Source organism: Dothidotthia symphoricarpi (assembly GCF_010015815.1).
Source record: "Dothidotthia symphoricarpi CBS 119687 unplaced genomic scaffold P153scaffold_9, whole genome shotgun sequence".
NCBI lineage: Eukaryota > Fungi > Ascomycota > Dothideomycetes > Pleosporales > Dothidotthiaceae > Dothidotthia > Dothidotthia symphoricarpi.
Genome location: NW_022985016.1, coordinates 343,265 through 367,617, shown reverse-complemented (window position 1 = coordinate 367,617; position 24,353 = coordinate 343,265). Strand labels below are relative to the sequence as shown.

Here is a 24,353-nt window from a genome sequence, read left to right as displayed (position 1 = left end):
TGGAGTGATCTTCGATGATCGATCCAAGGACGATGCGCTGCGCTCAGTAACCACCTCGTCCACGGCCGCCACCACCACCGCGTCCACCTCTTGAGAAACCACCACCGCCGCCACCACGCGAGAATCCACCGGATCCGCCAAATCCTCCTCGCGAGCCACCGCGTCCAGGGGGTCCGCCTCGTCCTCTTGGTGCGCCGCGACCACGGCCTCCGAATCCACGGCCTCGTCCACGGTCTCCTCCACGGCCTGCACCAGCGGGCTTCTTGACGCGAGCCGCACCTGGGGGAGGCTTGGGCTTGGGCAGGAACCTAGACTCGTTAGCGCATGCGCATCCTGAATCTACACAGCGTGCCATACCTGTCAATGGGCAGGAGCTTGTCGCCTCCGATGTAGAACTTGTCGCCAGGCTGGAACGACTTTGCCTGTATGCCCTCTTGCGGCTTGATGGTGAAGTAGACCTGGTTCAATGGGCCGCAAATCTCGTCAACCTTGCCAATTGGCGTCTGCGACTCGGTCAGCTCTGCGCGTTGCTGTCGTGCATCTCAATGCATGCGCACCTTGTTCTCCAGGTAGATTGGCGCGTTGAAGTAGGGGATCTTGACGTTTATCGACTCGCAGAAAAGCTCGCCCTCGACGTCGTGCACGAATTTGCCCATCTCTAGTGGAGCCTGTCAGCGACGACCTCGAAGCATTTGGCGCTCGCGCGTACCGTAGACTTGGTCTGGGGGTCCAAAGGAAGCTCCTCCTCCGAATCCACCGCGTCCTGCAGAGAAGTTAGCTCCATGTACGGCAGAGCTCCAGCATCGAGCTGCGCACCTCCACGGGGAGTAAATCCGCCCCTTCCGCCGAAGCCACCGCCTCGGCTTCCTCCTCGTGGTGTTCCGCGAAATGACATGTTGTATGCGTCGTTGGGTGTGCAAGCGGTTGCGCGGAGTTCGAGCTGGTTGAGCTGTAGTTCGCGAAGAAAGAAAATGAAAATCGCCGGCCCGTCGGCGAATCCTTTTGCCGACAGCGTGCCTTCCACTTGCACCCCGCGCCAAGGCCAAGTGGGCTGCAGTGGGTGCATTGAGTTGCGCCAAAATTATGAGTCGACTGCTGCCCTAACTACTCCAAGGGTGACACAGATTGGCTTCGAGTCACTTCAGCTTCTCTCGCAAACGACACAGCGATTGTACCCATACACCCTTCAAACCATAGCTCTCAGCGTGGAGCGACTAGACATCTACTCAATCGACACAACCGACTCGACCGTAGTCTCCAAATATGGCGGAAGCGGTTAAGGATGCCGTCAGCCAAGTCGCCGAGGGTGTGAAGAATCTTGCCGTTGCTGGGGAGCAAAAGGCAGAGCAGAAAGCCCCTAAACCCAAGAAAGAGAAGAAGCAGAAGGGTGGAGACAGTGATGGCCGGCCTCTAATGCTCGACCCAGTACCGGAATACATCGATCATCGAGTCCAGATCTTGTAAGTCAGCATTGTCCAGTCTGTTGGCTGGATTATCTCGTGTAGTCTTTCGCCAGAACCACGGAGTGTCTCAGAGTCATCCAAACTCGTACATTACAAGTCCATGCTAACGATACCCAGCGAGAAGCTCAAGGCCAAATACGACGAGGAAGTTGCCCAGAAGCCCCGTGGTACGCTCCTCCACCCCGGACCCACACCACATCGCTCTACTGACGCATGTTCCCTCATACAGAGAAGATCACCGTCACACTCGAAGATGGCAAGATGTTAGAAGGAGAATCATGGGTCACTAGCCCCGCTGATATCGCGCGAGGCATTGCCAAAAGCTTGTTCGAGCGCACCGTTATCGCTCGCCTCGACAAAGGTACGGCAGAGGAGACTCTCTGGGATCTTGAGCGACCACTCGAGAAGAGCTGCAAGCTGGAGCTCTTGCCATTCGAGCATCCAGAGGGCAAGAGGGTCTTCTGGCACTCGAGTGCGCATATTCTCGGAGAGGCTTCCGAGCGCAGATTTGGTTGCGACCTCTGCATTGGGCCTCCAATTGAGGATGGCTTTTACTACGAAGTAGGTCATATCCTGAGAACAATTTGGGTAGCTTCGAAGTACTTCACAACTGCTACTTCACAGTTGTGGACAATTCTGAAGCTCTCCATATTACTGCAAAAGCACCCGAAAATACAAAACGAATCTTACTAATGGTTCCTTAGATGGCCCTGCCTGAGAAGGCGGCTGTAGAGCAGTCAGACTACAAGCCACTTGAGACCATTGTCAACAGCATTGTCAAAGAGAAGCAGCCCTTCCAGCGGCTCAGTCTTTCGAAAGACGACTTGTGAGTATTGAAATAATCAAATCAAGACTTGCTGCTGATCAGTATATAGGCTTGAGATGTTCAAATCCAACCCATACAAGCAACACATTATCAAGGACAAGATCGCCGACGGCACCTCCACTACTGTATACCGTAACGGACCTCTCATTGATCTTTGCCGAGGACCTCACGTACCGCACACAGGACGAGTCAAGCAGTTCAAGGTTATGAAGAACTCGGCGTCATACTTCCTTGGAGATGCCAACAACGACAGCTTGCAGCGCATCTATGGTGTATCTTTCCCAGACAAGGACTCGATGCATGAACATCTGAAGTTTCTCGAGGAGGCTGCAAGGCGCGATCATCGAAAAATTGGAAAGGAACAAGAACTATTCTTCTTCCACGAGGCCAGTCCTGGTTCATGCTTTTTCCTCCCTCACGGCCAGATCATCTACAACACATTGCAGGCATTTCTTCGTGAAGAGTACTGGAACCGTGGCTACCAAGAAGTTGGGTCGCCTAACATGTTCAATTCTTCCCTGTGGAAGGTCTCGGGTCACTGGCAGCACTATGCCGAGGACATGTTCACTTTCGACGTTGAGAAGGAAAAGTGGGCGCTGAAGCCTATGAACTGCCCCGGTCATTGTCTGATCTTCAAACATCGGGAGCGAAGCTACCGAGAACTACCGATCCGTATGGCCGATTTTGGCATTCTTCATCGAAACGAAGCAAGTGGTGCTCTTACCGGTCTTACACGAGTTCGTAGGTTCCAACAGGACGACACCCACATTTTCTGCACACAGGATCAGATTACTGAAGAGATTTCGGGCCTTTTCGATTTCCTGAGAGCTGTCTATGGAAAATTCGGCTTTACCTTCAAGTTGAAGCTGAGCACACGTCCGGAGGGTTTCCTAGGCGAGATCGAGACATGGAACAAGGCAGAGGCAAAGTTGACTGAAGCCCTTGATCAGTTCACGGCTGGAGGTGGTGGTGCTTGGGAGCTGAACCCTGGTGATGGCGCCTTCTACGGTCCCAAGATCGACATTACGATTTCTGATGCACTCAAGCGAGAGTTCCAGTGTGCTACAATCCAGCTCGACTTCCAACTTCCCAACCAGTTCGAGCTTGAGTACATGACTTCTGAGGTCGCAACGGCAAAGTCGAAGGATGACAAGACCAAGGAAGAGCAGCCAAAGGCAGAGACCCAGAAGGACGAAAAGAAGGAGGGCGATGCGCTCACAAAGAAGATCCCTCCACCACAGCCAGGCTACGCTCGTCCAGTCATGATTCACCGCGCTATTTATGGTTCATTCGAGCGGTTCATTGCGTAAGTTGTTCCATATATGTATAACACTCGAATTGACTTGCTAACATACAACCAGTATTCTGACAGAACATTTTGCTGGCCGCTGGCCATTCTGGCTCTCCCCTCGCCAAGTCATGGTTATTCCCGTCATGCCTTCTGCAAACGACTACGTCAAGGAAGTGCAGGCCGAACTCCGCAAGCAACGCATTCACGCCGACATCGACATCAGCGGCAACACCATGCAGAAGAAGATCCGTACCGCACAACTATCTCTTTACAACTACATCATGGTTGTAGGAGCAGAGGAGCAGGAGAAGAAGGCAGTCAACTGGAGAAACCGTGACGACCAGGCCTCGCAACAGCGTGGTGAAGTCGTCCCACTCGACGAGGCAATCAAGAAGCTGGTGCAGTTGAGAGACGAGCGACGCATTGAGAACCATATTTGAGAGAGATATACCAGGGGTGTGATGTGAGTAGATTAGTAGGCATACGAGGGAATGAAGATACGATGCAATGAGATAAGTGAATACAATGTTCGCTAGCATTCTTCAAAGGATGGATTTCTCGGTACCATGTACCCTCGAGAGTTGACGTCAAAATATTACAACTGGTTTCAACCGAAAACGGTCGATGAAAATCATGAAGTGATATTGTGCATTGACTGCCTACTCTGTATCAGAATCAACTAAAACTTGATGAAAAAGGTGCACTTGAGTTGTTTTCATTATACACAGCTGTATCATCTTCGTTACCTCTCGGTAACTTCAAACTTTTTATAGAAGCAGATAGACGCAACACAGTAAGACCCCAATATATCACAACGCAGTTTAGATGCCGACCCCATCATTTACAAACAGTACTTATCAACAAGAGTACATAGTAATATCTACGCATAGCTTTGACCTCATCTGACCCAAACAGTCGAATCAAGCCAAATGGAGCAGACATCACATACTCTCCCCATCGATCACATTCAAAATAAACCCACATGCAGGAAAACACAGGACAAGCGTTACTCACTCCACAAGAGAAAAAATACGTACTGAACGCACGGCATCGATACCAGTATCTATCAACTCCAATCCATCCGTTTTGATCATAGACGCAACTTGTCCAATGTAGTCAAATTTATTTTCAATGCAGAGATACCAGACACCAGACCCTCAAGGCCATTAAACGACTTCAGTGACTCACTACGAGCCGTTCTACAAACCTGTCTCAGCTCAACATGCCTCCTAGGATCAAGTAAATACAGCGTCCAACCTTGACACATCGTGAGACTTCAAAGCGAAGTACTCTGTACGCCAACGCTACTGTCAAGCAATATATCAGAAACCGTCCATCATAGTAGATACATGAGAGGTTTCGTCTACGAAACTGAGGGGTTTTAACTTTTAGTGACATGTTTTGTTACGTAGAGTATTAGTGTAAGTCTACGAAATAATGCGTTTTTTTTCAATGGCACTCAAACGATAAGACTACCGGCGTGTTTGTTACGCGATGCGACGCATGCGAATATGTGCTGTGCTATGCTATGCTATGCTATGCCACGTTATATTGGATTATTTCGTGGCTGTTGAAGAGTGGGCATATGTGGGGTGTCGATGTACTTGTATGACACCAATTTCTCAGTCGTTTTATAAAAGTGGGTTTGTTTATTTAAGGTTTGAGTGGAGGCCTGAGGGGGAAGGATAGGAGACGAGGAGTTCATTGTGGGTACGTCTGACATGAACCGGGGAAAGTGGTCTTGGACTGAGGAGTGGTCGTTGTATACGTCTGTACGTTAAGATAGCCAATGTCAAAATCAAATTCATGTGAAGCAATGAGCCTAAAAGAACAGTGAAGGATCAGGTGAAGATCACTTCTCAGTTTTATGATATTGTCAAAGTACAGTAAGAAGTAAACTTTCCCCTTTTGTCATCTATGGTAGAGGGAATTCAAACATAGGAAAGACCGCCACACGTCGTCATGTCACCATGACTGATTAACACGTATCTACAACAAGATCATTGCCATTCCGGCTGCCACAGCGCCGGTGACATACATGCCAAGGCCCAAAAAGCGGAAGTTGAGCTGAGGAACAGAGAGACCTGCAGCAGCACCCGCAGAGCTGGAGCCAGAGCCAGAGCTCGAGGCCTCACCGGTGGAGCTAACAACACCAGTTCCGGCGGCGCCGACAGCCTCAATCAGTTTCGAGCAGCCTGAGGCAGTGGCCGAAGCAGCAGCCTTGGTGGTAGCCTTGCCCTTGAAAGCACAGCCACCGCTGACAGCATCGGCGTATGTGTTGAGGACAAAGGAAAGCTGCTCCTTGCTGGAGCACATGCTGTAAGAACCGTAAGGACCAGAGGTTGCGTTCTTGTTGATGCCAGCGCAGTACTTGCCACTCTTCAGGCCGCAGACATAGCCGAACATGTCACTGTAGTCGTCCTCGGTGGCCTTGTCAGCGACAGTGCAGGAGAGGCTGTCCATCATGCAGCTGCAGAGCTGCGAGTTGGCAACGGGAGGCAGGGAAGACGATTCCGCCTCCCATGTACCTTGCGTGACCTTGGGGCATGCAGCAGCGGCGGTGTTGGTCGGGTTGTAATCGCTCATCTTGACGCCGCTAGGAGTGGCCTTGGCGATCTGGCTGGACAAGTTGTCGAAGTCCTTGTTAGTTGTAACCTTGCCGTTGGAGACAGTGGCAAGACCTTGCAGTTGTTAGCGCGATGTCGTCGTCTCCCAACAATCATTGAACATACCATATTCGTTGGCTTCCTCGAAGTACATGTAGACAATACCGCCAGACCAGATATCAGTCATCTTGCTTCCGTACAAAGCGCCGACCTCAGTGAATTTGCGAGGACGGGGCGTGTTGCAGCCGTACTCAGCAAAGAAGACAGGAACATTGTACTTCTCAAACTCCTTGGTACGGACGTCAAAACCAGATTCAGTGTACGAAGAATCACCGCACCAGGAGTAGATGTTGTAACCCCAGAAGTCGATAGAATCCGTCGAATTTCCACAGTCGAAGTAGTTGGCGAGGTTCTCACGGATACCAGCATCGTCGTTGGTGGCATATCCGACACCAATCTCGCGGTAGTTTTTGCTCTTGATATAGGCCTTTGTGTCACGCACAGCCGCCTTGACGAAAGCGCTGGCCTGTGTGTTGTTTGGCTGGTTGGACACCTCGTTACCTGCGAAGAAACCGAGTGTGTTGTCGTACTTCATCATCTCATCGACGACGTTGGTGTAGCGCTCGTAGAGCTCGGTGGTCCATCCTGGGTCGTCTCGGTTGATCGAAAGTCCTGGCTCGGACAAATCGGCCACGACATAGATGCCCGCATCGGCAAACGCCGTCATGCAGTCACTGTGGTCCTTGGATGGATCAATAGCGTACACGCGGATGGTGTTTGTCTGGAGCTTCTTGAGGTATACGATATCGCGCTTGCATGCTGTGCTGTCTGCAAGAGGGTCCGTAATGTCGAGCTTATCGGTGTCGGTCTGTGAGCTGTTCGTGTTGACCTCCTCTAGTTTCTGTAAGCCTTGATTGCGCGAAAAGAAAGATCAAAAAGCCTACGTTGGTATGCGACACCCTTCATGAAACTTCGAAAGTGTTAGCTTGGTTCAACATCGCCATACTGTAATGTTACTTACAATTGAGTGCCGTTGCCCTTGTAGAAGAACTTGGAGCCCTACTAATGTCAATACCCCAGTCGCACCTGCCGTGGCTTACTAGCATACCTTGATAACGATGGGATCGACTGCCGCTTGCACGCCGGCGAGCAAAGCGGTCGCAGCAAAGATACCCCGCATGTTGATAAGTTATCACAAGATTATCCAAGAAAAAGAAGAAATTGGCAGCGCTTGATGGTGAGGTGCCGAGATTTCGCGGTCAAAGAGTGTGTGTGGAAAGAGGCCTGATAGTCGTGCAGTTCAGTTAAAGAGTGTGAAGTAACGGCAGACGGGGGCCGGACGATGTAGTTGGCGAACAATTAAAAAGAGTGACTGGTAAAAGGAAAGTTTCACTGCAGAAACAGTTCTGAGGCGCACACAGAGTGAAATAGTATGAGGTTGACCAAGCTTCCTCCCCCAAGACAGATCTGCGAGCTTGAGGAATTGCCCCTGGCGCTAGCCTGTTTCAGGCTTTTAGTCATGACTACTCGTGTGTGGAGTACCGGACAACTGGCTGGGCGACATGTGAAGGCTGTCATTGCACTCTTCGAACGCTCACATCGAACTCAAGATGCCCGGTCGACCGTCTTTGATGTCGGAAGCTGACGTCTGTAAGGCATCGCGGGCGAAACTGTCTAGGTCTCTGCTTGCTGCAGGTACGGCACCTGGCAACGCGTACGCGCAATTTCGTGCGACCCACTGGCAGCCGTCTGCCCCACCACATTGCGCTGCAGATCGGTCCTAAGGTCATGGGCTATTTCGAGAAGCGTCCACATCACGTTTCTGAGGTCTCGAGGCTTCTATGCACCGGACTCTGCGTATGACAGCAAGGCGTCGATATTGTCCAGATGCGTCGAAGGGCTTCGCAGGTGTGTGCAGCGTAATGGGGCACGAGGCTGCTGCGGAGTCGCCGGCATACCTACTTGGAGTTGAAACACCTGTGGCGAACTCTGCAAAGTAGCCAATGGTTTGCCTTACTCTCGCGACTTGCAGCGGTGAGCAAGCGAGCAGTTTCGCCTTGAGAGCGCGTAAGAGCGTCTCGATGTGCGATTGGATAGTTTCGTGCATGCATGTAGGCAATATTACAAGGCTGCGCTCTGAGTGGGCATTTGGAGACACAAGAAGTTTGTTGACAAGGAATTGTGAACGATTGGCCACCGTGCGTGTGGAGCAGTTGTGTGCCACCGTTCTTTCGTGCGCGACATTCAACTTGAAGATGCCGGTGGACCAAGGTTAGTGCATAAAAGTTGATCGTGTAAGCGCAGTCATGAAATAATAGGCTCACGGATTCACGCCTGTAGCGTTGACTTGTACGGAGACTAGACCATCTTTTTGAACGTCTGGAAACGGGGCAGCCTAGCATGGAACTTGCGGTCTAGCATGGAATATCGTGGATGAAGCCCACACAGGCCTCATACAACCTATTTGGCACAGCTGCAGTCGATGGTTTCGTCATGCTGCGTATGTATCATTGAAGTCGCCTGTAACAGATGCATGCACGCTCTACAACTAGGGACCTGTCTGCTGTTCCGACTCTCCAACTGATGGATCGAAATAGCAGGGAAGGGCCGGATATGAAGTACCCGTTCTGCATCCAGCGACAGCCTCAACAGTTGTCCTCTGCCCCTTCGCCTCGCGAGAGGCTACAGCACCGTTGGTCGGGATGACGCGGGACATGCGCCACACGCTATTGAGCTTTCTGATAAGGGGATGGCCTATCGCATTCGCGCCGGGGAGCTGGCAGTCGTTTCGGGTTGATCACCACGGGCCATGATGCTGATTTGACTCGTTTTGTCTTCCATTCCTCGACGGGCCTCACAACTGCAGTGTCATGACGTGAATGGGGGATAGTAGAGGGAGATGGACAGTAGATGAGAGCTCGAGCTCCCGACTAACACGTCTCATGGGAATATCGCCCCATGGCGCTTTTGTGCCTCACCGGGAAAGTCGATTATCGATATGCAGCCGATCGGAGTTCGGACAAAAAGATCCCAACAACAAAGGATGCAAATTTGGGAGATGTCGAGCCCCCAGCGATCCGCCAAAGCTCATGTGCGGAGGGCATATGGCGATTGCAGTGCACATGAAGCCGACGACGAGCGGGCAATAGACAAGCAATGAGCCCACAAACAGTGTGTTTCTGGAGTGGCAACAACTTACCCGCTTGGTTCGAGTGCGGTGCAGACGTACGTGAGTCGTTGCGAGGGGCACGCACCAATGCGCAGCACGACGGCGTTAGTTAGCTTGGCATCGTGCTTCTCAATCTCAGGGGAAACTTCTAAAAAGGCTTCGACTGCCGCCCCTCTGTACTTTCCACGGTCTTTCTTTCTCCAATCTGCCTTGTGTTTCCCCTGCCTCTCGTTTCTTTTGCGTCGAGGCTTGCACGGTTGTTCAGCGGACCTCGAACCGACTTCGAGGGGACCCGCCACCGCCACACATCCCAGTTTCCAAGAATACCGCGAAGCAGAAGCGCTAACCCGTCCGCGCGTCTCCGTATCCTCTGGCAACAACGCCCGACGGCAGCTGCACTTGGCACCCTTCACTCGCTGACAGCATAATAACACCGCTCGCCTGCCAAATTGTCTTGCGGACTATTGCGTCAACACGCTACCACAATCACACTCTCTCGACGCACCTCGCAGTGAACACCTACTGCTTCTCCAGCGACTGCCCAAATACGACTAATCTAACCCGTCGCTCCTAATGCCCATTGTTTGAGGTACGCTCTTCGCACCGTCTGCGTTTCGGGCGATACAGCGTGCTAACGGCACCACAGCAGGTTCTACACCGCAATTCTAATTGCTCCTCACCATGTCTGCACATCCGCAGGGAGGCCATTACGACGAAGGCTACGGCCAGAGTCAGGCCAATGCCCATGGTCAGGACGCCTACTACCAGGACGAACAATATGGCGGGCAGTATCACGACGATGCCGCCCGTGGTCAGCAGCAGCCGCCGCATCAGCAGCAGCAAGGCGATGCATACTACGACGAATCGTACGTCTGAGTAGTCTGAGCACTCAGCAATCGTTGGCTAACTTAACCGCAGAGCCTACTATGACGATCGAGGTGGCCAACATGGCCAGCAAAACGGCTACTACGACGATCGTGGTGGTCAACAGGGCTACCAAGACGAGTACTACAATGATCAATACTATGATCAGGGTGGCGCTCAGGAGGGCTATGGCCAGCAAAACGGTCACAAGTGCGTTGTTCACGATCTTCTGTCCTCACGCAATTTGCTAACGTTTGTTTAGCGCCCAACAGCCCCGCCGTCATGATTCCGAGGAAGACTCCGAAACATTTAGCGACTTCACAATGCGCTCCGACATGGCTCGCGCCACTGACATGGACTACTACGGCCGTGGCGATGAACGATACAACAGCTATGGAGGCGATGGCGCGACCCGCGGATACCGGCCCCCGTCGTCTCAGGTGTCCTACGGTGGTAACCGCTCTTCGGGTGCCTCGACGCCTGTCTACGGCATGGACTATGCCAACGCTCTCCCCGCCGGTCAGCGCTCGCGCGAGCCTTACCCAGCCTGGACCACCGAAGCACAGATTCCTTGCACAAAGGAGGAGATTGAGGACATCTTCCTTGACCTCACGGCCAAGTTTGGATTCCAGCGCGACAGCATGAGGAACATGTACGACCATCTCATGACTCTTCTGGACTCTCGAGCGTCTCGTATGTCTCCCAACCAGGCTCTTTTGTCGCTGCACGCAGATTACATCGGTGGAGAAAACGCCAATTTCCGCAGATGGTACTTCGCCGCTCATCTGGATCTCGACGATGCCGTTGGTTTTTCCAACATGAATCTTGGCAAGGCTAACCGCCGGACGCGCAAGGCTCGCAAGGCCGCGCAGAAGAAGGCTGCCGAAAACCCAGGCAACGAGCAAGAGACCCTGGAGGCTCTCGAAGGTGACAACAGTTTGGAGGCGGCTGAATACCGCTGGAAAACTCGTATGAACCGAATGTCGCAGCACGACCGTGTCCGCCAGGTAGCTCTGTACCTTTTGTGCTGGGGTGAGGCCAATCAGGTCCGTTTCATGCCTGAGCTTACGGCCTTCATCTTCAAGTGCGCCGACGACTACCTCAATTCGCCAGCTGGACAAGCTCAGACTGAGCCCGTCGAGGAGTTCACGTACTTGAACACCATCATCACTCCGCTGTACCAGTACTGCCGTGACCAGGGATACGAGATCCAAGACGGCAAATACGTGCGACGAGAGCGTGATCATCAAGCCATCATTGGTTACGACGACATGAACCAGCTCTTTTGGTACCCCGAGGGTCTCGAGCGCATAGTATTCGAGGACAAGTCTCGAATTGTTGACTTCCCTCCCGCCGAGCGCTACGCCAAGCTGAAGGACGTTGTCTGGAAGAAGGTGTTTTTCAAGACCTATTACGAACGTCGATCATGGTTCCACATGCTCGTCAACTTCAACCGTATCTGGGTCATTCATCTTACGGCTTTCTGGTTTTACACTGCATACAACTCCCAACCAGTTTACACCAAAGGCTACGAACAACAACGTGACAACAAACCTGAGAAGGCTGCGATCTTGTCCGCTGTTGGCTTGGGTGGTACTATCGCCTCGTTGATTCAAGTCGTTGCGACTATCTGCGAATGGGTCTACGTCCCCCGTAAATGGGCTGGTGCGCAGCATTTGACCAAGCGTCTTCTTTTCCTCCTCGCTGTGTTGGTAATCAACGCAGCTCCCGCTGTATACATCTTCGGTCTCGACAAACGCACAGGTCTTATCCCCAACATCCTTGGTGGTGTCCAGTTTGGTATCGCTCTGATCACCTTCGTCTTTTTCTCGGTCATGCCCTTGGGCGGTTTGTTTGGAAGCTACTTGACTCGCAACTCTCGCAAGTACGTTGCCAGCCAAACGTTCACGGCCAGCTTCCCCCGGCTCCACGGCAATGACATGTGGATGTCCTACGGCCTCTGGGTCTTGGTTTTCACTGCGAAGCTTGCTGAGTCCTACTTCTTCTTGACCCTGTCAATCAAGGATCCTATTCGTATCCTTTCGCACATGAAGAAGCCCGACTGCCTAGGCGACGCTATCTTCGGTGACATCCTCTGCAAGTACCAGCCACGAATTCTTCTTGGTCTGATGTACTTCATGGACTTGGTGCTCTTCTTCTTGGATACATACCTTTGGTACATTATCGCCAACATGTTGTTCTCCGTGTCACGATCCTTCTACCTAGGTGTCTCGATCTGGACTCCATGGAGGAACATCTTCTCCCGTCTCCCGAAGCGTATCTATTCAAAGATCCTCGCGACAACCGACATGGAGATCAAGTACAAGCCTAAGGTCCTTATCTCGCAGATCTGGAACGCCATCGTCATCTCGATGTACCGCGAGCATCTCCTCGCTATCGACCATGTCCAGAAGCTTTTGTACCACCAAGTACCTTCGGAGCAGGAGGGCAAGCGAACACTTCGCGCCCCCACCTTCTTTGTGTCTCAGGAAGATCATTCATTCAAGACTGAGTTCTTCCCAGCTCAGAGCGAGGCCGAGCGTCGTATCTCCTTCTTCGCGCAGTCGCTCTCTACCCCGATCCCAGAGCCTCTGCCTGTCGACAACATGCCAACGTTCACGGTCATGATTCCTCACTACGGTGAAAAGATCTTGCTTTCGCTTCGTGAGATCATTCGCGAGGACGAGCCTTATTCTCGTGTCACTCTTCTTGAATACCTCAAGCAACTCCATCCTCACGAGTGGGATTGCTTCGTCAAGGATACGAAGATTTTGGCCGACGAGACCTCGCAGTTCAATGGCGACGACGAGAAGACTGAGAAAACCACTGCTAAGAGCAAGATCGACGATCTTCCCTTCTACTGCATTGGATTCAAATCTGCCGCTCCCGAGTACACTCTCCGAACCCGAATTTGGGCATCACTCCGCTCCCAGACTCTTTACCGTACCATCTCTGGCTTCATGAACTACAGCCGTGCTATCAAGCTCCTGTACCGTGTGGAGAACCCCGAAGTTGTTCAGATGTTTGGTGGTAACTCAGATAAGCTTGAACGCGAGCTCGAGCGCATGGCCAGACGTAAATACAAGATTTGCGTTTCTATGCAGCGTTATGCCAAGTTCACCAAGGAGGAGCGCGAGAACACCGAATTTTTGCTCCGTGCTTATCCTGATCTGCAAATCGCTTACCTCGATGAGGAGCCGCCGGCGGCAGAGGGTGAAGAGCCCCGTATCTATTCTGCATTGATCGATGGTCACTCCGAAATCATGGACAACGGCATGCGTCGACCCAAGTTCCGCATTCAGCTTTCGGGTAACCCCATTCTCGGTGACGGCAAGTCTGACAACCAGAACCACTGCATCATCTTCTACCGCGGCGAATACATCCAGCTTATCGATGCTAACCAGGACAACTACTTGGAGGAGTGCCTGAAGATTCGAAGCGTTCTGGCTGAATTCGAGGAAATGACCACCGACAACGTCTCACCCTACACACCCGGCATTCCAAACCCGAACTTCAACCCCGTTGCCATTCTCGGAGCCCGTGAATACATTTTCTCTGAGAACATCGGTATCCTTGGTGACATCGCCGCTGGTAAGGAACAAACATTCGGTACCATGTTCGCGCGTACCTTGGCTCAGATTGGTGGAAAGCTCCATTATGGTCATCCCGATTTCCTCAACGGTATCTTCATGACAACACGTGGAGGTGTCTCTAAGGCCCAGAAAGGACTTCATCTCAACGAGGATATTTACGCCGGTATGACCGCCCTTCTCCGTGGTGGTCGCATCAAGCACTGCGAATACTACCAGTGCGGTAAGGGTCGTGATCTTGGGTTTGGTTCCGTTCTCAACTTCACCACCAAGATTGGTACTGGAATGGGTGAGCAGATGTTGTCCCGCGAGTACTACTACTTGGGTACACAACTGCCTCTCGATCGCTTCCTGTCCTTCTTCTACGCCCATCCCGGTTTCCACATCAACAACATGTTCATTATGCTTTCGGTGCAGTGCTTCATGTTTGTCCTCCTCAACCTTGGAGCCCTTAGGCACGAGACCATTCTTTGCCAATTCGACAAGGACACTCCGATCACCGACCCGCAATGGCCCAACGGCTGTGCCAATCTGACTCCCGTTTTCGACTGGGTCACACGTTGTATCGTCTCCATCTTCATCGTCTTCTTCATCTCCTTTGTTCCCCTTGTGGTTCAGGAGTTGACAGAGCGTGGATTCTGGCGCGCTGCAACGCGTCTTGCGAAGCATTTCGCTTCCGGCTCGCCCTTCTTCGAGGTTTTCGTCACGCAAATCTATGCGAACGCACTCCAAACGAATTTGGCATATGGTGGTGCTCGTTACATCGGAACTGGTCGTGGTTTCGCCACTGCACGTATTCCTTTTGGCATCCTTTACTCTCGATTTGCTGGACCTTCAATCTACATTGGTGCTCGATCATTGATGATGCTTCTGTTCGCAACCATCACTGTCTGGGGCGGATGGCTCACCTACTTCTGGCTGTCTCTATTGGCTCTTTGCCTGTCGCCATTCCTCTTCAACCCGCACCAGTTTTCTTGGGACGACTTCTTCATCGACTACAGGGAATACCTCCGCTGGTTGTCCCGAGGAAACACGCGATCCCACAGTGCCTCCTGGATTGGATACTGCCGATTGTCACGAACGAGAATTACCGGTTTCAAGCGCAAGGTCCTTGGTGATCCGTCATCCAAGCTGTCTGGAGATGTGCCTCGTGCCAAGTTCATGAACATCTTCATGTCTGAGGTCCTTGGGCCGCTTGTCTTGGTTGCCATTACCCTGATCCCATACCTCTTCATCAATGCCCAAACAGGTGTCAAGAACCGTGACACTTCGCTTGATAAGGACGGTGTAACCGGAGACCCCACCGCTGCCGGCGCGTTGGTACGCATTGGAGTTATCGCTCTTGGACCTGTTGCCATCAACGCTGGTGTATTGGGAGGCATGTTTGGCTTGGCTTGTTGCGCGGGTCCTCTTCTTAGCATGTGCTGCAAGAAGTTTGGTGCTGTCCTCGCTGCCATTGCTCACGCAATCGCCGTCATTATGCTCCTTGCCTTCTTTGTCGTCCTCATGTTCTTGGAGGGCTGGAGCTTCCCACGAGCTCTGTCCGGAATGATTGCGGTCGTCGCCATCCAGCGATTCCTCGTCAAGTTCATCATCACTCTTGCCCTCACTCGAGAGTTCAAGGCCGACACTTCCAACATCGCTTGGTGGACCGGTAAATGGTACACGATGGGATGGCACACCATGACTCAGCCCGGCCGAGAATTCCTCTGCAAGATCTGCGAGTTGAGCATGTTTGCCGCTGACTTCATTCTGGGGCACACTCTGCTCTTCTTCATGCTTCCGGTCTTGTTGATCCCCTATGCCGACAAGTTCCACTCTGTCATGTTGTTCTGGCTTCGACCCAGGTACGTAAATTCAAATCATTGGCAACACAACATACTAACATCATCACAGTCGTCAAATCCGACCTCCTATCTACTCGCTGAAGCAGACCAAGTTGCGCAAGCGCAGAGTGGTCCGATACGCGATTCTGTACTTTGTCATCCTTGTTGTCTTCCTCGCCATCATTGTCGGACCTATTGTTGCTGGCAAATTCCTCAACTTTAGCTTTGATCTCCCAATGGAGCTTATGCAACCTACTGGCTACAGCAACAACGACACATTCGCGTCGACGACTGGACGTTGTATCCAGGGCACCTGCCCAGAGTACCAAGGTGGTAATGCGGATTCTGGAGATGATGACTCGGCAACGGCAGTAGCATCGGCGACTGATGACGCGGCTCGTCGCTTCCGCCGTAGGTACATGGCATTTTAAATGGTTGTGAGCAAGGTCTCATGGGTAGCGGTCAATGGAGTTGACATTTTGCATTGTAAAACATTGGCGCGAACATGCGCACGGCGACTGGAGCGTTTCTAATGATTGTAATATTGGGAGTCGAGTCGGATATAGACGGATTCCTTTTCGCCTCCCCCTTTTGAACATGTTCCTTCGCTTTGAGCGTGGACTTTGATTGCACATATACTACGATGGGTCTCTTTTTGGTTCATGGGAGGCGAATAAGATAGACATTGCCTGTATCGTCCAGAAATATATGGAATTCGCTTTTACATTGGTCTTTTGTTATTGCTTATGTGAAGAAGTTGTTTATCCTAAACGGCACAGTATTGAACCTTGATGATCAATCGAGAATGGTACAAATGGCAGGCCGACACGTGAAGTAGAATGAAATTAGACATGTCTGACACTGACGTTCTGCTGCACTCCTCCGCGCTTCGCCGCAACCCCCGAACCCTCACAACAACGCCCAAAAAGTTTATTGTCTACGACGCACGCTTCCTTTTTCGCCACAAGTCTGTATTCACAATGGATCTCCAAGAAGTACAGAATGCGACGGCGCGCTTCTTCAACGACGCCAATGCGCATTTCCAACGCCTACCCGGGTCATCCATCGCGGTGCGCTACATCAAGTCGAGCTACCAGAATGACCCTATGCGAAGCGCAATCGAGCTGTTCCTCTTTCTTTTTGCGGTGAGGTACTTGCTGGCGCCCAAGTACAGCACGAAGAAGAAGGTGCAGCTTACTGATGCGGTATGTCATGCGCCCGTAGGACGGCGAGCAAGGTGCTAACGGGGCACAGGAGATTGACGAGCTGGTCGAAGACTGGACGCCAGAGCCGCTTGTTGCGCCGGTGACGAGAGAGGAGGAATTGGACAACGACAAGAGGCCCATCATCGTCGGGTATGCGCGCCCCCTCTGTTGCTTTGGTGGAGGAGACGTCTCAGCGGTGGAAGCTATGCTACGTATTGCTTTGCTGACTGGTGCTGCTGTAGTCCCACAGGTCCCAAATCGAAGCTCGCAAACGGCCGCACGGTTACGAACCTCGCCTCCCTCAACTTCTATAACTTCGTCGCAAACGAGACGCTCAAGGAAAAGGCTATCCAGACGCTGCGTACCTATGGCGTTGGGCCATGTGGTCCCCCGGGCTTCTACGGCACCCAGGATGTCCATATGAAGACCGAGGCAGACGTTGCCGCCCATCTCGGCGTGGCGGCGTGCATCATCTACGCCCAGTCTTTCAGCACCATCAGCAGCGTTATCCCGTCGTTTTCAAAGCGTGGAGACATCATCGTCGCGGACAAGGGCATCAACTTCGCGGTTCGGAAGGGCATCCAGATCAGCAGAAGCACAGTGCGGTGGTACGAACACAACGACATGGCCGATTTGGAGAACGTGCTGAAGAAGGTTACCAAGGAGCAGGCAGGAAAGCCGCTCACAAGGAGGTTTATCGTCACGGAAGGCTTGTTCGAGAACATTGGGGATGTGGTTGATTTGCCCAAGCTGGTACGTCCTCCCACCATCTATCCACATCAACAGGGGAACCAGAACAAAACAGGACAGGACAAGATATATCCCGTACGTGTTGTGCATATACTAACCCCACCCCCAGGTATCCCTCAAACTGAAATACAAATTCCGCCTCATCCTCGACGAAACCTGGTCCTACGGCGTCCTAGGCCGCACCGGCCGCGGCACAACCGAAGCGCAAAACGTCGACGCCGCAGAAATCGACATGATCATCGGCTCGCTCTCCGGCCCCCTCTGCGCAGCCGGCGGCTTCTGCGCAGGCACAGAGGAAGTCGTCGAGCACCAGCGCATCTCCTCAGCCTCATACACATACTCCGCCGCGCTCCCCGCCCTGCTCGCCACAACAGCCAGCGAGACAATCGCCCTGCTGCAGGAACAGCCCGAGATCCTCACCGCGCTGCGCGATAACATCAAGGCTATGCGCGCGCAGATTGATCCGAGGAGTGACTGGGTTAAGTGCAGTAGTTCGGTTGATAATCCGATTATGCTGCTTACGCTTAGGACGGATGTTATTGCTAGTAAGGGCTTGAGTATCGAGGATCAGAATCAGATTTTGAGGGATGTTGTGGAGGAGGTATGTTCTGCCCCCGTATCTGTTCCTACTCCTCTCTCTGTTTTGCAACATCCATACAAAGCGCCTGCTAACTCCCCCAAAGTGCCTAGCAAACCTCGTCCTCATCACCCGCCTCAAAGCCTTCCCTATAGGCCTGGGCGTCAATCCGCGCGATGCGGGATGGCAGCCCGTTCCCGCTCTCAAGGTCTGCATTACGAGCGGCTTGACGCGCAAGGAGACTGAGAAGGCGGGTACGGTTATAAGGCATGCTGTTACGAAGATTATGGGGCGGAGGAAGTAGGGATTTACCATCTGAGGGGGGGGGGCGTTTTTTGGGTGTGTTTGGTGTGTGGGTTAGTGGGGGAAGGGAAGGGGGCTGAGTAGAGTTCACTTATGTGTATAGATTCTAGATGTCGTTGTAATGCTTAATTCTTCTGTTGTGGAGATATGGGTGTTTTTGTAGTGTCTTTGTTTTTGGGCTTTTATGCTACTTTTTGGTCTTTACACCATGTCTGTCCATCTCCGACGCGACCTGTAGGCGGATGCCTGGTTCCACCATGCCAACTCCTATCCATCCTCGACCTGAGAGCACGGCGATCGGTCAATCCAGACCCCACCGTCCAATCTCCATCTCCATCAAATCAAGCCCAACCTCTTCATAGTACCCACATGCGCCTTATCCTGCGGACTCCCCCCAACGCCCACAAACACACACTTAGCATGACGAATCAAATCGCCACGCCACTGCCAAAACGCACTCTCGATATCCCTCGCCACGGGCTCGCCCTCGACGCGCGCCACTAATCGACACACCCAGATCAAGCGGCGGGCACTGACGAAGCGGTTCTCCGACAGCGGCCGGACGAGCGAGACCTGGACGACGGCTTTTGTGAAGAGCGGGCCGATGGGGAGCGAGTGCCGCTGCAGGTAGTGGTACAGGTAGTACATAGCGCGCCAGGATTCGCGGTGCGAGTGTGTTTTGTCGAGGGAGTAGTGGTGGGCGAGTTGGTGGATGAGCTCGACGCGTTGTGCGGTTGGGATGTCTGCTGTTAGGCTGCGGCAGGCGAGGGGGAGGGCGTGGGCGTCGCGGGCGCGGTCGAGGATGTGTTGGAATTCGCGGCGTGCTTGGAGCGAGAGGAGGGCTTGCTGTGCGGTGTGGGCTTCGGCGGCTAAGCGGGTGAGCACTGCTTGGATCTTCTGGCAGAGGTGGAGTTCAAAGGCGTGGCGTTGGCGCTGTGCGTCTGTGAGGGAGGCGTTGGGATTCTGCGAGGCGGATAGTGTTTTTTTCAGGAGCTTGTCTATGAATCCTCGGTCGTGGAGGGGGAGGCCGCGATCCTCCATCATGTGCAGGAATTCGAGTATTGGGTCTATGCGGGCGTATCGGACGATGAGTGGGAGAGCGAGCTCTAGTAGGCCACCGTATGGTATGGACTCGGCATGCATCCGTAGGATGACGTTCTCGAGAAGTTGATCGATGGGGCTTGAACGGCGTCGTCGTGGTTTTGGCGGAGAGACGCAAGCAGCAACGAAATCAAATACCTGTTCTACTGAGACACCTTTCACAGCGCCCCTTTGCACCAGAGTCGTCAGTAGAGCCTTCATCAGGGCCTCTGGTCCAATTTGTTTGGTGAATGTGAGTTTCGCGAGTGGCACAACAGCCGTATCGACTAACGACACGGCCTGCACACCAGAGGCAGGTCTCGAATCTACACGATGGAGGAGTTTCAACCAAGCATCCATATCATGCACGTGTGTGCTGTTCGAGGAATGAGCTTCAGTTCGGTTTTCTTTGGCAAAGGCAAAGGCCATGGCAGAAATCCGAGCGCGTATCTGTGCTTTGGGAATGCAGGACAGCTCGTCCTCTACGTTCGCAGCACGCGCTGCCATGAGGGCAACTTGATGCTCATCGTTGGCCGGGTCAGCCGACATGGACTGGCTTGTGTCGACAGTTCCTGGCGCATCGTTTACTCTTGTCTCGCAGGCAAGCGCAGTTGCTGGTTCTGGGACGGCGGTTTGTGTGATGTTTTGCGAAAAAGAAAGTGGGGTCGCGGATTGGTGGGGATCATTTGCGCTTGGACTGGCTGGCTGACGGACAGAGGATGGCGGTATTGGAGGATCTAGGGCTGCAATGGTCAGTATAGCCCAATGGTTGGTGGTGGTGTATCGTAAACATACGCAAGTCCAATGGCTCCACGTTCTTAGGCGGGGAAGGTGGTTCATATCTCCAAGATGGCTGGGGACTCGAGCGAAAGCCAAACAGCGCTGCAAGGCTCAAGGGCGGGGGAAAGCCGTCTTGGGGGTAGAAGTTTGCTGAGGCAGTCATGCGACGCTTTGTTGCCCTCCGCCTGGCCTCCAGCGGGCCGGGTACGTTGCTGCCATGGCGTCTCTGGTGTGGACACGAGATGCGGAAAAACCGGTGGACGGCGAGGGACAGGACGTCGTCAGGAACCCAGGCGTGTTGCAGGGCAGGCGACTGGATCGACTGTACTGCTCGGCGGCAGACAATGGGCGGACGTCGCATCAAGCGTGCTTCTGCGCATCGATGGGCTTTTCGAGCTTCACACGCATTGGAGCTCGCCGAATCGGGATTGACGAGCACGTGACGTTGCTGATTAATCACACTGAAACGCCCTAGCCCACTTTGACATGTGTCGAAACGGGGAGATCGTGCTGCACTGTCTACCTACTTAGAGAGGAGGCTGTTGAGTTGTGGACAGTGGAGTGCCAGGTCCTTGGGCCACGACGGGCTGTACGGCAGCAGCGTGCTCCACAGATTCCATCGTGATGCCGACCACAGCGCAGTTCGAGGCCGTTCTCGCCCTGCACACAGGGCGTCTGTCGAACACGATGCGGCAGAGGATTGCGTCGCATGTGGAAGACGGCGAAAAAGAAAGCCGCGAAGCCATTATTGGGGCCGGCCGCGCGGTCCTTGCTGGCTGATTGTGGCTTGTATGAAACGCCGGGATCAGGCCAGGCACACGGCGGCCATTGGCTGCGTCCAAGCGGGTCTGCCCCAAGCGTCCTCAGCCACGCCTTGTGTGCGCACTCCTGACGACGGTGCACGACGGGGTGTCAGCTGGTGCTTCGCGCTCGAGGCTGGCGACGGCGAGAGTGTGATGGACACGGAGCACGGCAGCCGCGAAAGCAGAGCACCCGGAGTCGCATCCGCGTCTTGGGCTTGTGAGGCAGCAGTCGACGGGCTGCGTGTGGTGCGTCGTTGACGGACAGGGGTGCGGCCCTGGGCTAATTACGCCTGTCCGCTTTCAGCGAGGCCGTCCTCACTCCTTTCACACGCCGACCCACCCGGCGGCCTCGGGCTCCTCATTCTCGCACAGTGCCCTCACCCAAGTCCGTCCTTGTCGTTGTCGCTCGCTCAATCGACGCTCATTTCCGTTTGCGTGCCCGTTTGTTCATCAGCCTGTCTTTTCCTCGGTCGATAGCGTGCGTGAAGCAACACACGGCCTCGGGCTCCAGGGGCAGACGACAGCACACGAAACACATTCCAGTCGCTCCTCAACCCGTCTCCCAACGCTCCCTGTTTCGCAGCGGACCTCGAGGGCTTCGCTGAGCGAGTCCACCGCTGCGACGTTATTGCCACGGCCATCGCCCATCGCCATCGCCATCGCCATCACTGCCACCGTCGCCATCACTGCCAGCCCCGTCACCCCGTCGCCCAGCAAACACCCCCCGAACCATCGCCATCGCCATCCGCATCCGCATCCCATCCCCACAGCCAGCCGCTCTCTGCCCTTCACCTCACCGTCCCCACCCAGGACAGAACCACCAAGTGACAGGCTAGGAAGGCCTTTCATGATCAGCCCCTCCCGTGGTTAGGCCAAAGGTGCGACACAACACCCGCACTCAACGCCCCCAGCACCTCACTAACACGCAGCAGTCGACCATCAGACACATCATCGCTTCTCACAACCCACTCCACACCACACCCGCAACCATGGTCTCCTTCAAATACGCATCTGCCGCCGTCGTGGCATCGCTGCTGACAATGGCGTCTGCCGCCGCCACGACCGATCTCTCGTGGACATCGGTCGTCACTCACATCCCCACGCCCACCACAACGCTACCAGCCAGCGCCATGCAAAGCATCGGATGCTTCGAAACAGGGATACCGCTCCAGAACTACGGCGAGGGCCCCTTCCAAAGTCCGGGCCAGTGCCAACTGATCTGCCTCATGCTTGACAAGGACGTCCTGGGTCTGTCAGACGGCACAGACTGTTGGTGCGGTGACCTGATCCCCGCCAAAAAGTGGCAGACTGACAACAGCTCGTGTGACACAACATGCTCTGGGACAGATAACGTTATGTGTATGTCCACCGCGCTAGGTGATTCCGAAGTTTTGCTGACACTGTGTAGGTGGTGGAGCCACCAAGTTATGGGTAGTGCTTACTGGTAACACGCGAAATTCGGTGGATTGGTACGAGCCTCCGGATTCTTCTTCGTCGTCATCATCAGCAGCAGCTTCATCAGCAGCAGCAGCTTCGTCATCAGCGCAAAGAGCCTCCGCCACAACCACCGCTACAGAAAGCGCAAGTGCTACAACTGTGCCCAAGGAGAGTAGCGGCAGCAGTACCAACACAGCTGCAATCGCAGCAGGCGTCGTTGTGGGCGTTGTCGCGGTCGCTGCCATGATTGGCGGTATCCTTTACTTCCTACGACGAAGGCGACAGAAGCAGGCCGAGGATGATTACAGGCGCAATGCCGCCAACGTTGATCAGTTCGTTGCTGGAGGCAAACTGCATACCAGCAACTCATCGATGAACGACCAGCGTCTGGATCCTATTTTCGTGGACAGAAGGCAGAGCAATGGCAGCATCGCAGACAATGAGGACTACTCGAGGCGGATATTGAAGGTACGAAATACAATAGACGCTGACCATGCGCGAGGATACTGACGATGCACCAGGTTACCAACGCATGAGCGCGTCAACGCAACGCCCACAAGAATCGTCTCCGGAGTTTCTTTTCACGAAAACCTCAATACCCCCGATACCCTATACAATCCAATGTCGCTAATCTCCTCCGTACTCCTCTCTTATGTCACGCACGCAAAAGGTGCGCGTTCACGCTTGACGACGAGAGCAAAGAAGCATCCTGCGTTTGAGCCCCTGTGTGCATGGGCGTTGCTATATCCATTTTGCTCGACCGATGGGGCCGTTGAATAAAACACGGCTTCAGGCTCGTTTTTTGTTTTCTTTTCCTTTTCTACTGTGTTATATATTTTCCAGCTTTCCTTCCAAAGTCACATCTGGGGCGTCTTGGGGGTGTTAGATAACGGGACATCACATCAAATCAAATGGAATGGGGCAGTTACTACATCCATCTGGTTTCTTTTTTTTTACAAACATAAAGCGCCATATTACAGATCTTCCTGACTGAGAACAATTCTTCTTGTACTCTTCTGGACTGTGGTTGTTGGCTGCTGTCCTGCCACTCCTTTGATTGTTTTGTCTTTCCTTTTTTACTTGGTGGAGGTGCGTGTGGATGTGTGCTTGAAGATGGGGATGGAGATGGAGATGTTGGTAGCGTAGCGGTTCGGTGTCAAACTCACTCACTCACTCACTCACTCACCCATCCATCTACTCCCTCCCGTTTTGTCTCTGGATCTTTCCCCACATAACAAAAAATACTTTACCCACACACTTTCCTCAGACAAGTGGTGAGTGAGTGAGTGAGTTAGTCGGTTGGATAAGGCTATCTTGTATGTAAATCTTAGAGCAGAGCAGACTAAATAAAAATTGCAAGAAAAAATATAAGTATACAAGTTTTTATTCCTTGTTGTTTTGCGTTCTGTTCTGTTCTGTTCTATTTTGTTCAAGATAGGATTTAGGGGAGGGCAAGTTGGTGTTTTACTTCGCCTGGATACTGCGTCGCCTTCTCTCTATCTCTCACAGAGCCAAACCCGCGTCACACATCCATCACCCATACATCTCGCGGGAACACCTTCTCTCCTTCAGAGTCTGCTTATTTCAGATGTTTATTTGAGATTTTGAGCTTTCTAGTGTTTTTTCCTTCCGCTTATGAAGGTTTTGTACCGCTTCTGTTTGGTAGCCGGTTGGGGAATTGCGTATAGCTAGCTATGAGGCCAACTACCACGTTTATAGGTTTCCAACCACACATCTACCCCCAACGCCCCCATTTCCTTTCCCTAGAAATCCGCTCAATCGC

The 24,353-nt window shown here is 53.1% G+C and overlaps 8 protein-coding genes across 8 annotated transcripts; 4 read left to right on the top strand and 4 right to left on the bottom strand.

Annotated features, from left to right (window-relative positions):
- Positions 1-43: 43 nt before the first annotated feature.
- P153DRAFT_289797 (Gar1-domain-containing protein) lies at positions 44-656 on the bottom strand (the record flags this gene model as incomplete). The annotated part of the gene is made up of 3 exons (XM_033663673.1): positions 44-308; positions 358-503; positions 558-656. 3 exons carry the CDS (start codon positions 654-656, stop codon positions 44-46), a joined length of 510 nt encoding a protein of 169 aa, XP_033524191.1.
- A 387-nt stretch (positions 657-1,043) lies between these two features.
- Positions 1,044-4,383, top strand: P153DRAFT_366315 (threonyl-tRNA synthetase). Its single transcript, XM_033668026.1, has 6 exons — positions 1,044-1,460; positions 1,581-1,630; positions 1,693-2,024; positions 2,168-2,289; positions 2,339-3,595; positions 3,651-4,383. Exons 1-6 carry the CDS (start codon positions 1,264-1,266, stop codon positions 4,018-4,020), a joined length of 2,328 nt encoding a protein of 775 aa, XP_033524190.1. The 5' UTR covers positions 1,044-1,263; the 3' UTR covers positions 4,021-4,383.
- A 1,095-nt stretch (positions 4,384-5,478) lies between these two features.
- P153DRAFT_224426 (uncharacterized protein) lies at positions 5,479-7,492 on the bottom strand. The gene is made up of 5 exons (XM_033662651.1): positions 7,295-7,492; positions 7,208-7,245; positions 7,131-7,156; positions 6,313-7,080; positions 5,479-6,261 (listed from the first exon to the last, which is right to left on the bottom strand). The coding sequence occupies exons 1-5, from the start codon at positions 7,364-7,366 to the stop codon at positions 5,570-5,572; spliced, it is 1,596 nt and encodes a 531-aa protein (XP_033524189.1). The 5' UTR covers positions 7,367-7,492; the 3' UTR covers positions 5,479-5,569.
- A 2,544-nt stretch (positions 7,493-10,036) lies between these two features.
- P153DRAFT_385032 (glycosyltransferase family 48 protein) lies at positions 10,037-16,066 on the top strand (the record flags this gene model as incomplete). Its single annotated transcript, XM_033670390.1, has 4 exons — positions 10,037-10,221; positions 10,274-10,429; positions 10,482-15,656; positions 15,706-16,066. The coding sequence occupies 4 exons, from the start codon at positions 10,037-10,039 to the stop codon at positions 16,064-16,066; spliced, it is 5,877 nt and encodes a 1,958-aa protein (XP_033524188.1).
- A 429-nt stretch (positions 16,067-16,495) lies between these two features.
- Positions 16,496-18,487, top strand: P153DRAFT_366310 (PLP-dependent transferase). Its single transcript, XM_033668025.1, has 5 exons — positions 16,496-16,840; positions 16,890-16,990; positions 17,083-17,593; positions 17,700-18,191; positions 18,274-18,487. The coding sequence occupies exons 1-5, from the start codon at positions 16,616-16,618 to the stop codon at positions 18,469-18,471; spliced, it is 1,527 nt and encodes a 508-aa protein (XP_033524187.1). The 5' UTR covers positions 16,496-16,615; the 3' UTR covers positions 18,472-18,487.
- Positions 18,488-18,567: 80 nt separating this feature from the next.
- P153DRAFT_315039 (uncharacterized protein) lies at positions 18,568-20,977 on the bottom strand. The gene is made up of 2 exons (XM_033664938.1): positions 20,346-20,977; positions 18,568-20,293 (listed from the first exon to the last, which is right to left on the bottom strand). Exons 1-2 carry the CDS (start codon positions 20,689-20,691, stop codon positions 18,807-18,809), a joined length of 1,833 nt encoding a protein of 610 aa, XP_033524186.1. The 5' UTR covers positions 20,692-20,977; the 3' UTR covers positions 18,568-18,806.
- A 474-nt stretch (positions 20,978-21,451) lies between these two features.
- Positions 21,452-22,063, bottom strand: P153DRAFT_224374 (uncharacterized protein). The gene has a single exon (XM_033662650.1). The coding sequence runs from the start codon at positions 21,980-21,982 to the stop codon at positions 21,584-21,586; it is 399 nt and encodes a 132-aa protein (XP_033524185.1). The 5' UTR covers positions 21,983-22,063; the 3' UTR covers positions 21,452-21,583.
- On the top strand, positions 21,949-23,427 carry P153DRAFT_224347 (uncharacterized protein). Its single transcript, XM_033662649.1, has 3 exons — positions 21,949-22,492; positions 22,542-23,038; positions 23,092-23,427. The coding sequence occupies exons 1-3, from the start codon at positions 22,123-22,125 to the stop codon at positions 23,104-23,106; spliced, it is 882 nt and encodes a 293-aa protein (XP_033524184.1). The 5' UTR covers positions 21,949-22,122; the 3' UTR covers positions 23,107-23,427.
- The last annotated feature ends 926 nt before the right edge of the window (positions 23,428-24,353 follow it).